We start from the raw sequence: 17,011 nt of genomic DNA on the forward strand, positions 1-17,011 counted from the left end.
TAATTTGTTATCCAACAAAGTTTCAAAAATGAAACCAAGAGATTGTTTGGGGTGCTGAGTTAAGATATGATGTAAATTCATATATCCGTAGAGTCCATATATCTGTATTTGAGGTGCAGAGTTATTTGGTGCAGTTTGTTAAACTCCAAATAATCAACTTTTATGATGATTATTTTCATTTCGAAATTTTTTTATTCAATAATTCTACCAATCTTTGTGTTGAATAAAATATGAATTGCAATTTTTTTTTCTTTTTTCTCTCTTTCTTTTTGGATAATAAACAACAATTAACCCACTACATTTCTTGTAAGAATATAATTAAATGAAATGGGGAACAAAAAAAGCAATCAAAACTTTTTCTTCTTCTTCCAGTTGATGCTTTGTATTTTTACTCTGTCATTATTTTTTTTTAATCAAATCTCCCTAATCATCTTAGCGACTAATGGAATGCCATCACATTTCTTCAAAATTTCACTTTCAATTCCTCCAAATTTGGATGATCGTCAAATAACAAATCTCTATTTTTCACTATTTCTTGCCATAAAATGTTCTAAGAAAAAATATCCATTTTATAGTTTTTTTTCTGTTAAGTAGTACATACTTTTCAACTACATATATACTTTTCCAAATATTACTAACACTCATTTGATATGTGAATTCAATTAAATAAAAATATTTTACAAATTTCTATGTATAAGCATTACACATAATGTAGATAAAATAATATTATTTATATAATCAACAACCCTACAACATACTTTAATAGTCATCAGTCTTAGAATAGTCGAAAGTAGTTGTCCAAGTTGATTATCGAAGATGGTTTTTGCTGGAGTTTGTAGTTGGAAGTGGTTGTCGAAACCTAAAGTTGGTTGCATAAATGTGATATTGGAGTTGGTTGTCGAAGTTTGTCATCGGATGTGATTTTCAAAGCCCGAAGTTGGTCGCGTGAAAGTGGTTGTCGAAGTTAATCATCCAAGATGATTTTCGTCGGAGTTTGTAGTCAGAGGTGATTATTGGAGTTGGTTGTCGTAGTTGCTCACTCGAAGATGGTCATCGAAGTTGATTGTCAAAAGTGATTTTCGACATAGTCGGAGATGGTTGTTTTCAACCTACGAAGGTGGTTGTCGAAGTTGGTCATTGGAGTTTGTTATCGAAGGTGGTTGCCATAACCCAAATTGGTCATCGGAGTTGGTTGCGAAAAGGTGATCATCAAAGTTGGGTCACCAGAGTTGTCAATGGAGGTGGTGGCCGAAACCCAAATTGGTCGTTGAAGTTATCATTGGAGGTCGTTTTGTTGGAATGTCTCGCTCGAAGGTGGTCATCGAAGTTGACCATCAAAGTTGATTTTCATCCGAGTTTGTAGTCAGAGATGATTATCAAACTTACAAAGGTGGTTGTTGGAGTTAGTTATCAAAATTTGTTGTCGGAGGTGGTTGTTGGAACCCAAAATTGATCATTGGAGTGTGTCCACACAAAAGTGGTCGTCAAGATTGGGTCACGGAGTTGTCATTGGAAGGTGGTTGTCAGAGTTCAAAATTGGTCGTTGGAGTTGATCACCGAAGTTATCATCAAAGGTGGTTGTCAAAGCCTAGAGTTGGTTCTCAAAGTGTAGCAATGATAGTTGCCGACAGTGACCGATGGGTGAAACCATTGAAAATAATAGAAGAAGGAATAGTGGTGAGTTGACAAAAATATACCAACTCAATTCCATGTTTGCAAAATCCAAAAGTCGTGCATTTTCAAATATTTTAGTACTATACAATTACATATTTTCTTCTATTTACTATAATTTCTTTTCTAAAAGTTTTAGTTTAGGGTTAACATTAATATTAGACACATTAATAGATTAATACAACAAAATGAACATAAGTACTAGAGTGGATACAGAGATACATACCACTAAAAACAATAGGTCCAACAATTCCTTCCATACTATTAGATAAGGGGGTGAAGGAGGACCATAATTACAAAATGGGTCTTATAAAATCAACCATGGAGTGGTTGGACTCTAAAGATAACTCCTTATGATTTGCGTGCCATTTGAAAACATATCGAATTTGAAAGAAAAGCTCGAAAAGCCTTGAGATTAGACAAAATACAACCAAGTAGATGGAAGTTGTGGCGGAAGATCAAATCCCGAATAACAACCTTAATGATTTCATGACAACTTACAAACCCGAAAGTATGACTTTCCTTTGTTTCAATTTAGGGGAATGATGGTCACATTTCATTCCTCTTCTAGTCTACAGTTTGTAGACATTGTTTGTTGAACTTGTGTCTAGATTGTGTTACTACGAGTTCTTGTTAAGTCTATAATTTCAATTCTAATTTGTTGATTATGGATTTATTAAAATGGTAATTGGTTGGTAAGTCTATAAAAACTGAACAGAGAGAAACTTGTAGTTTCTCAATTTATCCCATTTTCTAAAAAAATGTTTCTTAAAATGTTGAAACAAGAAACGAAAATAGTTATCAAACACGATAGATTCTTTGAAAATGAGAAACAAAAATAGAAAAGATGAAACGTTATCAAACAAACCCTAAATTACAAAAATAAACTTCAGCAGTAGAGAGTAGGTTGTTAATAAATATATAAGGACGTGGGGTAGATGCTAATGGTGTCATTTTTTTAATATAAGAAACATCCATAAATGGAACAGGAAGAAACCTCACACCTATAGGTAATTTACAAAGGATTTTCCAATTAAAATGAGTAAAGGGGTGCGTAATTTTGCACCAATAAAAAGCCATGGACAAAATCAAATCCATTTGCTGGGTGAGAGAGACAATGAAAGGGGAGGAGGAATCCGGTAAGGAGAGATTGAAATTTTACTTTCTAATTTTAGCAAAAAATAATAATAAATAAAATAAGTAGAAACCTGTCCATGTATATGAAACAAAACTGAAGAAGACAGCAGCCACCATTTACGGACTTCTTGGGACCAACTTTTCTGCTAATATTTCTATTCACCAACTCCAAAACATGGATAAGGCATTAATTACTACAATATTACATCTTATAGTTTCTAAATTTTGAGTTCCCCAATACAATGTAAAATTTTTCCTATCATTTAGTTTGCACGTATTTATGAAGCTAACCAATAGATTGATTACATGACCACAGGAACGATTCCTAAAAGTATTTCCTATGTTCGGCTTCAAGTTTGAAGATTTAACTGTTTCCCGAAAAGAGAAATGGCTCGGATTTTGGTTTAAACTAGTCTACCCATACGAGAGTTCAGAAAGCTGCTATATCAAAAAAATGTGAATCTTTTACCTTGTATAATTGTTGATATTTTCAATGTTCAGAGTTAGCATCTTCTGCTTGACTGCCCAATCTCACAATGTCTTCTACCAGAATTTTACCATCTGTTGCAATGAAATTAATAGGAAGTTAAGTTTATAGAATATTGCAACTTCATATGCAGCAGCTCTATTATGCATTCTAGGAAAAGAACAATCAGACGTGATTATTTAGATTTGTAGGTTGCTTTCAGTTGTTCATAATATTCAACACCCTATTAGAAGCTCAGTTTTCTTACAAATGTAGATTTTTTGCTATCATATATTTGATGTGATCAAAATGAAATTTTCGATTTTATGACAATTGACAACAGTACTTTATTTTAACTTTCTTGAATTGTGTCCAACTGAAACTTGTCTTGTTAATCCGCAACGAGCAAGTATGAGATGTCAAAGTAGAATTAGTTAAGCATTGAGGAAAAGTTGTATAGAGCAAGGTTGTTAAATTATGAAACGAACTACGTATCTAAATGACATTTTAGTGTATCGTATCTTATCGTGTATCGTAAGTTTCAATTTGATAGATAAAATTAAAATCTAAATAAAAATAATTATAGTAAAACAAATAACAACATATTAAATAACTTCAAAAGGTGATTGAAATCTAAAATACTACATGTTCATGAAGGGTTACATTTGAAAAAAAGAATTAAAAAAAGTCATCAAAAACGACTACAAATAGTCAGGATCGAAAAAATTGAAAAGTTACATGGGTGAAGCGTGAAGGGAAATTATTGCATTTAATGATATTTGCTATTTTGAATTTAATATAATTAAATATTAGTTGTGTAGTTAAAAGAATAGGAATATATTGGTGTGCGATTTTTGTCCATGCTAGTTGCCAACTGCTCCACAGAGTCTTCCTCTAACGCCCGGTAACATTAAACCCTAAGAAAGGTTGTAGGCTCTTTTTTTCCCTAAGTTTTTACTGATTATTAAATCGGATGATCCGATTCATGCGATTCACACTCTTGAATCGTCTGATACTACTCATTTCCAATTACCTAAGAGCAAAGGGACCCAATTACCAATTACCTAGCAAAAAAGAAACTGACAGGGAGCAAGTGATGGCTTGAAACACAAGAAAGTTTTTTTAAAAAAAAAAAAAAAAAAATCATAGTTTCACGGATTCTCATGATCTTTTTAATTCTAATCTGAATAACGCTACTTAGGAGATTTAAGACAGAAAAAACAAAAATAATGATAATATTAAGAAAAATAACATAAATAAGGAAAAGAGAGTAAGATATACACTGTTCTGGGAAAAAATGCAAAATACCAATAATAAACCAGAGAACTTGTAGAAAACAACAAAAAATATACCTTTATCTTTGGAAAGACTGCTGATTAACTCTTGGATGCCTTCCTTTCCTAATGTATCTTTTAAGTACATAGCAGCAGCAGCAACCTCTTCAGGAGTTACTTTACCATCAAAATCCCTACAAGAAAATACAAACAGAGTTGAAAGTGAAATATGCAACAGAGGACCTCCGAATAATGCACTAACAAGCTTAGTTTGCTTCATCACTAAAATGAACAAAGCAATGAAATTGAAAAATGAGACAAATTCATGCTAATTAAGAAATGTTTTGAGGATTATTCACATGAAAAGCTGTGATTGAGGTCACGGGAAAATGTTACAATTAGAGGCTTTTTTGTTAAAATTTTCCCCGTCAGCTGCCATCTGGGAAAAATAACAATTTTCACTAATTAAGTACAACAGCAAAGGGGGAAATGCTAAATCCTTGGAGAGATCCAAAGAACAGACCAATAAGACCACTCAAAAAGAATTCAACGATCAAGCTAGTATAAAGGGATTTTCAATGGGGACAAAGAATGAAGGGAACATTAAGAGCATAGTTCAGATCATCATAAGTCCTGATCACATCAAGAAGTAGTTGCATGTGTAAGGTACAAAAAGAACCTGGAACTTGAATGATAGAAAATAGAATGAAACAAGTACCTGTCTAGTAATTGCCAACGATCGCCAATTTTGGCATCCACATCATCAATTTCCTTTTCTAGTTTTTGAAGCATAGCATCAACCTGGAAGATGACCAAGAATTTGAATACATCAAGTCAAAAGCATTCTACATATCATGTGATACAAAAAGTTCAAAAAATTTATGAAATTTATAAGTTCTGTGGGAAGTCTCACTCTTTCAACAAGTGCTGATGAAATCTCATCTCCTTCTGACGCTTCAGTAGATTGATCACTTTCTTCTCGAGCAGCTCTATATGCCTCCATAACCTCCTTTTCACCATCTGTGCCTTCTTTTCCCACCATGCTATTATAGAGTTCTATCTAGATATGTCATGATATAATATGATAGTTACTACCAGAAGAATATCAATTCAATACAGAAAGTAATATAAAAGAAAATAAGGTACTTTTCTTTGGCCAATAATAAATAAATAAGTAAATTACTCTGGTCCATCACAACTGCTTGCTCAAACCAAGAAAATTTACTCCCATTACATTCTAATATATAATGACGAAAATTTTATTTCCCTAACTTAATCAAGAAACACCTAGATTCGTCAACTTAATCTTACGACAACTGTTGAAATCCATGGGACCCCCATGTTTAGACATCATTTTCACCAACGAGAGAAAAGGCGAAGAGAGAGAAAGGGAGAAAGTGTCATGTGATAGTGTAAGTCCTCCTTTATCAAGACATTCGAGAAGTAAAATGGGAATAACGAGAAGAATGAGGAAAACGGTTAGAGTGGGCCAATTTGGGAGAAGGGCAAGGGATTTGAGCGTGGTCCATTAGCTGAGAGTATTTGTTCAGGAAGGAGGGGACCTTGTTGGGTAGCTTTTGAGTGAGTAGTAGTGAGTCGTAGAGTAGAGAGAACCAGCTCTCTCTCTGGAGGAAAAGGATTGGGGATTACTTGTTCCTTTTTGGTTTCATCCCTAATCTTTCTGCCGCTGCATAAGAAACTCTGTATATTGAAAAACTATCAATATAACCATGTTCTACTCGAGATATCTTGTGTTTTCTTGTGTTTTGGTTCATTTTCTGCAGGTTAGGTAGCTTGGATATGTAACAGATAACCTCAGGTAGTCATGTTACTAAAGAATTACATAAATTTAAAGAAAGAATATAGGATATCAAATGATGTCAAATAATCAAATAGAGAAAAGAGTAACACTAATGTTGAGATCCTTTTGGTCTAACTTGAATTCATGGACGTAGAAATAATAATTAGCATTTGAATAATACAAGAAGATTACTTCTAGTCATGTCTCAATTAAAAATGTATAATATTTTTTAAATAAAAATGTATAGTAATCAAGTATTGTAGTTTAATTTTCTGTTTAATCTAATAATAATAGAAAATAATTCTTTTAGATTTCTTTTATCATTTAGAACCATATTTATAATTAAAGAAAATGTTAATAAATAATAGTAAAGTAATTTCGAATTTATTTTTCAATATGCTACTAACGTAGAAAATTAACTAAATTATTTACAAAATTTGGCTATCTGACCATTAGCCTAACTATTTTAACATACAAAAGGCTTCCAATATAGTTTGTAACCTTTAATAAAATAATAATCTAATTAATATCATTCAGTATGGGGTGTTTGGCTCACCGACATAAGTTGAGTTGAGTTGAGTTGGTATAATATACCAACTTATTGTTTGGCCCACCAACTTTAAATGTTGGTGGAGTTGAGTTGGTATATTTTATCAACTCACCCCAACTCTCCCTTCTTCCAATGTTTTCAATGGCTTCACCCATCGCCCACTGTCACATTCTGAGAACTAACTCCGGACTCCGACAACTACCTCCGATGAAAACTTTGGCAACCAACTCCGGGCTCCAACAACCACCTTCGATGACAGTTCCGACGACAAACTCCAAGCTTTGACAACCTTCGCACGGCCAACTCCGACAACCACCTCCGTTGACTCGACTCTAACCAACTCCGATGACCAATTTCAGTCTCCGACAACCACCTCCGACTATAAACTCCAATGAAAAACATCTTAAATGACCACCTTTGAATGAGCAACTTCAACAACCCTCTCGGGGCTTCGACAACCACCTCCGACGACAAACTCTGACAACCAACTCTCATACTACCTTCATGTGATTAACATTCGGGCTCCGACAGCCCCTTCTGACGGCAAAAATATTTTCGATGATCAACTTCGACGACCACCTTCGCCCGACCAACACCGAGATTGCAAAACCATCTCCAACGACGAACTTCGACAACCAACTCCAATACCATCTTCATGCGACCAACTTAAGACTCTGACAACCACCTCAACTACAAACTCCAGTGAAAGCATCTTTGATAATCAACTTCGACAACCACCTCCGACTATTATAAGACTGATGATGTTAAAATATGTTGTAGAATTGTTGATTATATAAAAAAAAATATTATTTTGTCTACATTAAGTGCAATATTTATACGTAAAAAATTGTAAAAAAATATTTTTATTCAATTAAATTCATATATCAAATGAGTGTTAAAAATATTTAGGCGAAAAGTAAGTATATAGTTGAAAAGTATGTAACATATAAAAAAAAACATAAAATGAAAAAATTTTCCTGAAATATTTTCTAGCAAGAATTAGTGAAAAATAGAGATTTGTTCTCCGATGATCCTCGAAATTTAGAGGAATTGAAAATGAAATTATTGAAGAAATGTAGTGACATTTCATTGGTTACTAAGATGATGAGAAAGATCTAATTAAAAAAAATTCATTACATAGTAAAATTATAGAGCAACAACAGGAAGAAAAAGAAGAAGATGAAAATGAAATTCATGGAGAAAAATTAAGAATCAAAAGTTTTGATTTCTCTTTGGTTTCTCATTTTAGTTAACCATATTTCTACAAGAAATGTAATGAATTAATTGTTGTTCATTGCTCAAAAAAGAAAGAAAGAAAAAAAAAGTTTTAACAATTAAAAGAAAAAAAATTGCAATCAATATTTTATTCAAACAAAGATGGGTAAAATTACTAAATAAAAAAGTTATAAAACAAAAATAGTAAAAGTATATTATTTAGAGTTCAAAAAACTGCACCAGATATCCCAAACATATGAACTCAACTTTGTATCCCAAACACAGACATGAACTTAGGCCAAATAACTTTGCACCCCAAACACAGACATATGAACTCTACAGATATATAAACTCCACAGACATGAATTCCAGACATTCTATCTCAATTCAGCGCCTTAAACAACCTCTTAAGATGCTCACAAAAATGATTTCTCAACATTCCTCCATTTGATATATTGAAGATGAAGTTATATATTAAACATCAAATGTTTCTACTTAGGGTAAAAAAATATATATCTCTCGAAGATGTCTGGAAGGTCTGTAACAGAAGCAAGCAAAGTTAACAAACACAATATTTTGAGACCCAAAAAAACAAATAAAAATGTCATCATTCTTTCTATCACAGGAAAAATTATGAAAGAATGGGAAGTAAATATATGAAAATAAAAAATAAACAAAAGAATGTAAGGAAACCGGAAAGAAAGAACAAGCAGTGTACGGCTTTGTATCTCTTAGCACCGAAACCACTGTCCATTGCTCTACACATAGAGGGCTAATTAAAATATTCACTAAACTATATAATAACCAGGCAACCATAGACATTCATATGTTATGCAACTGATGTATACCTCCTTATTCACAAGCTGCAGGAATTCTTCACGCTCCCTACTGACGGACTGCATGTACATAAGCAACAGAAATGAGACCAAAGACAGGGCCTATCACTTGAAATTTTTTTCAGAACAGAAGTGAGATAAGTATTAGACCAAGATCTTAGTTTTCATTTCTTACAGAGGCAGAAGCTAAAACAGCCAATGCACGACTGACTTCACAGAGGTGCTCTTGTTTTTCTGAAGCTTTTGCTCTAGCTTGTTCTATAGCTTCTCTTGCCATGGGGTTGACTATCTCCTTCAAAGCTATATCTTCTTGGCTGGATTTTGATTCCTTCAATTTAGCTTGTTCCTCTTCTTCTTTCTCTTCCTCCTCCTACATGCACAAACCATTTGCTGAGACTTCAACCTATAAACTAAATGTACTCTTTATCTTGATCCAAATATAAGCTAAAAAACCATAGAAGCTAGAAAGCATTGCCTAAGCTCACAAAGAAACTCTTCTGCAACGCTCAAGATTCATAATACATGCTAAAACGAAAAAAACAATTATGGATCAAGACGATATAATATATTCTAGGAGGATTCAAATATTTCGTAATACAGAAGTGGAAACCAATTCCTTTTTTCTTTTTTTTCTTTTTCTTTAAAAAAAATAATTTAAAAAAAAAACCAACCTTGATCATTTCTTCCTGCATCTCAAGGAATTCTAACTTTCTCCTCCTTTCTGATATGGAATCTTCAGATGGCAGAGCAGTAAAACCAACGGTGTCCACAACCTCATCTGGCAGGGAAGACAATGTAGCCAGGACAGCTTCCTCTGGTTTCAACTTTCCAGATACTGTGAACGCTCTGGGAAAGGTATAAAAAAAGAAATTCATACTTATGTCAGCAAGCAGTTGGGCTGAAAGTTTGAAGAGAAGAGACAACTCAACCAACTTAAAATCACCTTGAAAGGATCAACAGTGAAGATGGAACAGAATGGTTAAGTGACAGATCCAACCAATCACAAAGCTGCAAGTGAATTGACAACAAATAAGAACGCCAGACTCTAGTCTGGAACTTCTTGTATCAATTTATAAGATAAAAGAGTAGAAGCTTTTAAAAAATCAAGATATTAGCCTTATGGTCTATCCCTACTCATTGACATGTGTATTAAGAGAATCACAGGTGTTACAACCTATCATACAAATGTTCCATTTTCAAGTTTCAACTGCTTCCAGGAAAGGGAAGAAAAGATCATGTAAAAGAAAAGTAAGTTACAAAAACAAATGCCATCAATGAAATCTTATCCATCATTTTATAATAAGTTACCAAAAGCAACTGCTATGCAAAATGGTCAAGACCAAGGAACCTGTTGGCGCATTTCTTCTACTGAGAGTAATCCAAGCATGCCTCTCTCCCGACAATCTTCACGAAGCTCAGATTCAGAAAGGGTCTCCACACCTTCTGCTTGTATTAACTTATCATCTTCCTTTATCCTGTAGAAAAACAAATCCACCCCCCAAATTAACACAATTTCTAAATAATGATTCATCAACCCTGTAACAGTTTTTAACTCCATCGTTAAGATTAATTCTATTCTATCCAATTATGTACTGAACCTCTTGGATCTTGCATATTTTTAGGGGGGAAAGGGAGCAAGTGTATTGTGAAACTGCAAATTACGAGAAAAAAACATACCATCGCAATCTTTTACGGAGCATATATCGTAAATATGCATCGGTTCCAAACGGGCTGATGCCCATGTACTTGCACATATTTACTAACCGAGGCCTGAAAACAGGAGGATAGATTGCACATCAAAAAGAGAAGTTATTCTTACTAATTCTATATGAAACTAAAATGAACTAAAACTAACATACAAGAGAATTTATACATAGCTACAACCTGCTGATATTATCTAATGTGAGCTCATCATTGAACAGCTTCGCAAATCCTAAAATTTCCTCATTAGAAACACGAGCACCAGTCCTCAACTGCAAGCACAAGTAGTAGGGGTAGCAAAAAATGCTGAGAAAAGGGGAATAAGGAAAAGTAGCCTGTTAATTAATTACCCTGGTTAAAAACTCATCAAGATCTTCAGCTGTCTTCTTAATTTCTCCACTTCTTGAGTTCTGAACTTCTTTCGCCATTTCCTTGGCTGTGTCTTGAAGGAACTTAGCATACTCTATTCTTGCATTAAGCTTCCTTTTCAATGCTTCCTGCATGTTGAGAAATTAAGAAGAAAATTGGTGTTGAAGGGAATGAGAAGAACAGGACACCATATTAATTTTAAGCAGGTGAAATTAAATAAGACAGACCCAGAATTTATGTATCAACTAGGAAAGTAAAGATCTCTTTACCTCCCCAGTCAGAATTATTAGAAAATGAGCACTTGGAAGTTTGAAGAGGCACAAAGAAGGACAAGAAAAAATAAATCAGTTCATATTTAATCTAGTCTAGACTAGAGATCCTCGATATTCAAGAATTGGTAATTCTATGAAAGAAAGCTACTCTCTCTCTCTCTCTCCCCCTCCCCCCTTCCTTTAGTAGTTATAGTCTAGACTAGAGATCCTCGATATTCAAGAATTGGTAATTCTATGAAAGAAAGCTAGATTGCAATCACCCTCCTCAACTCACTTACCTCTACATTTCAGGCTCTAACTGACCTACTTACATATTTTCTCCTCATACTTCGTATTGGGACAAGAACTTTCTCCCCCCAAATGAGTCACTCATTCCTCTTGGGACACGGATCACCTAAAATATGCAAATGACAATCTGTTAGACCACCATTTATATTGACATATAGTAGGAAGGGCAATAAGGGAAAAGAACGTGTTTGTGAAAGTATTGCTTCCAGTGTTTAGGGTTTGTTGGGGGACCACAATTAGTTAAGGAGTAAGGGAGGGAATATATGCGAGGGAAGGGTAGGTAGGTGGTCTGTATGGTTATTTTGTGTAAGGAGTATTCTCTCTGTAGCGAGTGAGAGGAAGAGAGTCTTTGAAGTTCCTTTTAGAGCAGAGGGTTATACAACCCCAACATCAGAAATGGATAGCAAAATTGTTGGGATACAATTTTGAGGCAGTTTATCAACCAGGACTTGAAAACAAAGCAACTGATGCTTTATCTCGTGTTCCACCTATAGTGCTAGCTCATTTATCAGCTCCCATATTGCTGGATGTGCAAGTTATTAAATCTGAGGTGGAGAATGATACCAAGCTGCAGGAAATAATAGCTAAATTGCAAGTGGATGCTGTTAGTGTTCCCAAATTTTCTTCGCAGCAGGGGATTTTGAAGTATAAAGGCAGAATGGTATTATCCAAAAATTCTACTTTAATTCCTACTGTTTTGCATACTTACCACGATTCAGTTTTTGGAGGATACTCTGGTTATTTGAGAACATATAAGAGATTGACGGGTGAATTATACTGGGAAGGAATGAAAGGTGGTGTAAAGAAGTATGGAGAAGAATGTGTAGTTTGCCAAAGGAATAAATCATTAGCTTTGTCACCAGCGGGGTTATTAATGCCATTGGAGGTTTCTGATGTTATTTGGAGTGATATTTCAATGGATTTTATTGAGGGGTCACCTAAGGCAGGGGGATATGATGTGATCTTGGTAGTTGGGATAGGCTGAGCAAATATGGTCATTTTATTGCTTTGAAACATCCTTTCACTGCCAAGTCTGTAGCATATGTGTTTGTCAAGGAGATGGTTAAGTTACATGGATATCCTACTTTGATAGTATCGGATCGAGACAAGTTGTTTGTGAGCCATTTTTTGGCATGAACTTTTCCACTTAGCAGGGATTCAGCTCAATAGAAGTTCAGCGTATCATCCTCATTTGGATTGTCAGATGAAGGTTGTGAATCGAAGTGTGGAAGCTTATTTGCGATGTTTTTGTGGAGAAACACCAAAAGAATGGATTTCATGGTTACATTGGGCAGAGTATTGGTACAATACTACTTACCAAATTTCAATTGGAGTGACCCCATTTCAGGTTGTGTATGACCACATGCCACCACCTTTTTGTTGACTACAAATTCCTCTTTAGACCAGCAACTGAGGGAGCGTGATGTGGCCTTGCATGTGCTAAAAGAGCATTTGCGTGTGGCACAAGACAAAATGAAGAAATATGCTGATCAAAAGAGGCATCCTTGCGGAGTTTCAGGTGGGTGATTTGATGTTTCTAAAAATTCAACCGTATAGACAGTCTTCGTTGAGGAGAGGCGAAATGAGAAGTTATCACCCAAGTTTTTTGGGCCTTATAGAGTGGTGGATAGAATTGGGCCAGTAGCTTATAAATTGGAGTTACCTCCTTCGGTTACAATTCACCCGGTGTTCCATGTTCCTCAGTTGAAGGGAGCTTTGGGACAGCATCATGAGGTTCAGCCACTGCTTCCTCATTTTTCTAAGATGCATGAGTAGCTTATGGAACCTGCTGAAATTTTTGGATACCGAAAGAATCCAACAACAAAGGCTTGGGAAGTTTTGGTGGGATGGAAAGGGTTGCCGAGTCATGAAGCCACTTGGGAGATATTTGATGATTTTAAGCAACAATTTCCCGATTTTCACCTTGAGGACAAGGTGGATTTGGGACCACCAATTATATTGACATATAGTAGGAAGGGCAATAAGGAAAAAGCACGTGTTTGTGGAAGTATTGCTTCCGGTGTTTAGAGTTTGTTGGGGGACCACATTTAGTTGAGTAAGGGAGGGAATATATCTGAGGGAAGGGTAGGTAGGTGGTCTGTATGCCGTATGGTTATTTTGTGTAAGGAGTCTTCTCTCTATAGTGAGAGGCAAAGAGTCTTTGTCTGTTCTTCTTTTAGTTCATATATTGTACCAGCCTGAGGGTTATTTCCTGAATTCAATAAAGCTTTCTGAATTGGGGTCCTATTACAATCTCTAAAGCCATGCCTAAGCAGTGCTGAGTTTTCTCATAAAATTGCAATCCCATCCCTCCCCCACGGTTCATTCTAAACCACCATCAAAGAAGAGAGTCCTTAAACAAGGAATGATTAAGCCACATATTCTCAAACCTTAAAGGGAAGGACCCCTCGTAAGAAACCAAACAACAAGAAGTTGGCCAGTAATCCACAGAAAAAGGGGAAAAAAGGAAGAAAGGAAAAAAAAAACAAACAAACAAATAAACAAGCAAACAAACATCCATCTTATAGGTTATAACAAAGGTCTATGAAGAATATCTAAACATATTGGTAAGATAAATAAAAGCTCAATAGTCCTATCCATTCTATTTTATAAATTCCCAACTGTTGATCAAATTCAGACAATAGAGAAAATGCCATACAAACAGCATGCATAAAAGGGTTACCTGTTCTTTCATCTTGTCTTGAAAAGTTGATGGTAACATGTTGGGAAATAATTTAAGAAAGACTGGCAGCAGAAATTCCATGAATGGAACTATGATAAAAACGGCAAAAGGAACCAGTCGAAAGATATCAGCTGTGGTCCGGGTGAGCTGTTGTCTCTCTCGCCTTGAGAGATTCTTCCCACCAGCAAGTTTTAGAAGCAATCTTGAACTAATCCTCACATCAGCCCACAAAAGTTTGAAACCCAACCAGTAATGTTGTAAGGTTGACACAAATTCTTCTTTCCAGTGAACGAGCTTCTTTGCCCAGTCCTCTCTGAATTGGGGAAAAAAAAAAAAAAAAATCAATGTTCTTAAATCATATTTAAATCTTTCCTCTTAAATACCATTTTTACATTAAATCACAAAGAACAAAGTTAACCTGCTCATTGAAGCAATGGCCCTTACAGCTGGACCTATCCCGATGATGATTGCCCATAGTTTTTGCAAACTGTTGGTAACTATGCTTTTAGACTCTTGCAATCGTCTAGCCTTTGCTTTGGCTTTGGCGGTGCTTAGACCTTCCACAGCTTGATCACATTCCTCTGGAGATGCTTCCTTCCTCTTTTTAGCAACCAATTCATTGTTATCCTCTTCATCACTGCTCAAATCAGGTTGTTTAGCCGCAGAAGTGGAAGCATTGCGGATGGATTGTGATATCAATCCAATTCTGCCAGGAGTATAAACATTGAAACCTCCATGATCTGGTACTGGAATGCTATAGCATATTTGCCTAAACTTCTGAACTCCTGTAAAATTAAGCAATTCACCTTTCTTGGCAAGAGGTCCAGTTCTATTTTCTATACCATAATTAGAAATAGCAGAGGGATCATCATTTTTGGAAACAGAACCACGTGAGCCAGCATTCTGACTAGCATCCCCAGTCAACTGTAAACTTTGAATTGTGCGTATGTACGAGTTCTCATAATGAGAAATAAACCTCTTCCGTCTTAAAATTGCATTGAAAGCCATTATCAAACTATACTACCTTTATGAGCATATATGCATGAACGTTTCTTGAGCAGGCTAAGAGTCAGCTACAAAAGAAATCCAGAACTTTCAATTAGTTTACCATAAACTAAAAAGAAGAACCATTATAAACTTTCTCAGATGATAGTTTCCATCAGAGTAGTTCCACTCCACTGCAAGCAGCACGAGTGTTATTCTTATTCCTTTAGCAAAGTAAAATCACAAATTGAATACCGCAGTTCCAAAATTATATCTACACAAATTATCAACTACTTGATCAAAAATGATGAAGGAGCTAATTTATGAATTTTCACCCTCTAAAAATACGAAATATCATGTTTGCCCCCCTCTAACTACAACCTATTTTAGAGATCAAGTTTCAAAGTTTAATTTTCACAAATTGCCTCCTTAGTTTTCTTATGTTTATGCCTTGGATCCATTGCATAGCATAATACATCAAAACAAGAGGGCATTCATGTTGAACCTAGATTCATCAGTTCGCGTTTTCACCATCAAGTTCAATAATTGATTTTTGTTGAACATAATTTTGTAATTCCATATAAGAAGAAGATATCAAACTTAACAAGTCTACTCTGTAGTTACAATCGAGGACATTTTTCAGAGAACTAGAGCTATAACTTATAAGATCACTTTACTTTCACAAATTTAAAAATAATAATAATAATAATAATAATAAAGAGAGGGAGAGAGGGAGAGAGAGAGAGAGAAGGAGAGAGAAGAGATTTCGGAGAATCAGCTGGAGGAAAAGGCTCTCCGAAAGATCAAATACAAGGAAAATGAAATTTTTAAAACCCTTTAGGAAAATAAAAAACTTAGAACATTTTGGATATGAAAAATGGTCTACAAAATCCATAACCGCTCGCAATCCATTTCCTTGAACTGAAATTCAACAAAAACTACACATACAAGGAGAAAAAATGCCAGTTTTAAAAAATGAATGCAAATAAGGATTGAAAACAACAACAATCAAAAGAGCAAACAAGACAATTGAGCGACGAAATAGACGACAACAAAGCAAAAAACATCCAATCCAATAAACTTAGAAGAAAAAGTAAATCATAATCAACACCACCAATAAAATCGACAAGATCACATAGCAATAGGCGCTCAGGGCATTGAGCGGTCTTCAAATCAGTACAAGCTTTCCCATGCACTATATGTAACAAACATAAATCCTCAGGCAAAGAAATTGCGCGTGGAAATTCAATCAAACAAGGAACACGGATTCCACATGCAATAAAGAAACGACTAACACCAATCAGAGCTCAAATTACAGAGAGCATACAACTTGGCATAAACAAAAGGGGAAAAAGAGAGCGCAAGAGAAAGTAAATGGAGACTACCGGAGGTAGCAACAGAAAGCGCCTGCAAGGGAGAAAGTAAAGGGAATGGAAGGGGGAGAGAGCAATGGAAGAGAAGAGTTGCCGGAGGAAGGAAATGGGGTTTTAGAGAGGTTGAAGAATAGTTGTTACAGCTACGGCTTATGGAGCCGAATCGCTGAAGTCTAGTGTTTTTGTTATGTTCGTGTGCAGCGTGGTACACTGTATTGAAGTTCTGATGAATTTTCTCCGCAAATTGTAACCGTTGGATCAGGAAGGACTTGTATTTGAATGTCGCTCTGGTATGGATTTCATGTGGAACGGACGAGTTTGAGGGAAAATTGTATAAAATGACTCAAAAAGCAAAAACGTTCCGTGACCTCTTTCTAAAAACTTCCTTTTT

The 17,011-nt window shown here is 35.2% G+C and overlaps 1 protein-coding gene across 2 annotated transcripts; it reads right to left on the reverse strand.

The window, feature by feature from the left end:
• Positions 1-2,827: 2,827 nt before the first annotated feature.
• On the reverse strand, positions 2,828-16,807 carry LOC120078571 (mitochondrial proton/calcium exchanger protein-like). Of its 2 annotated transcripts, XM_039032848.1 has the most exons (15): positions 16,633-16,800; positions 14,682-15,336; positions 14,264-14,576; positions 11,002-11,148; positions 10,835-10,923; positions 10,628-10,720; positions 10,299-10,425; positions 9,894-9,958; positions 9,622-9,796; positions 9,126-9,320; positions 8,963-9,010; positions 5,462-5,608; positions 5,267-5,349; positions 4,627-4,742; positions 2,828-3,369 (listed from the first exon to the last, which is right to left on the reverse strand). In XM_039032848.1, the coding sequence occupies exons 2-15, from the start codon at positions 15,269-15,271 to the stop codon at positions 3,299-3,301; spliced, it is 2,259 nt and encodes a 752-aa protein (XP_038888776.1). In that variant the 5' UTR covers positions 15,272-15,336; positions 16,633-16,800; the 3' UTR covers positions 2,828-3,298. The 2 variants fall into 2 exon arrangements, with proteins under 2 accessions (XP_038888776.1, XP_038888777.1); XM_039032849.1 differs by lacking the exons at positions 2,828-3,369; positions 4,627-4,742 and having other exon boundaries at positions 5,291-5,349; positions 5,462-5,604; positions 16,633-16,807.
• Between the last annotated feature and the right edge of the window lie 204 nt (positions 16,808-17,011).

Source organism: Benincasa hispida, chromosome 5 (genome assembly GCF_009727055.1).
Source record: "Benincasa hispida cultivar B227 chromosome 5, ASM972705v1, whole genome shotgun sequence".
Classification (NCBI taxonomy): Eukaryota; Viridiplantae; Streptophyta; class Magnoliopsida; order Cucurbitales; family Cucurbitaceae; genus Benincasa; species Benincasa hispida.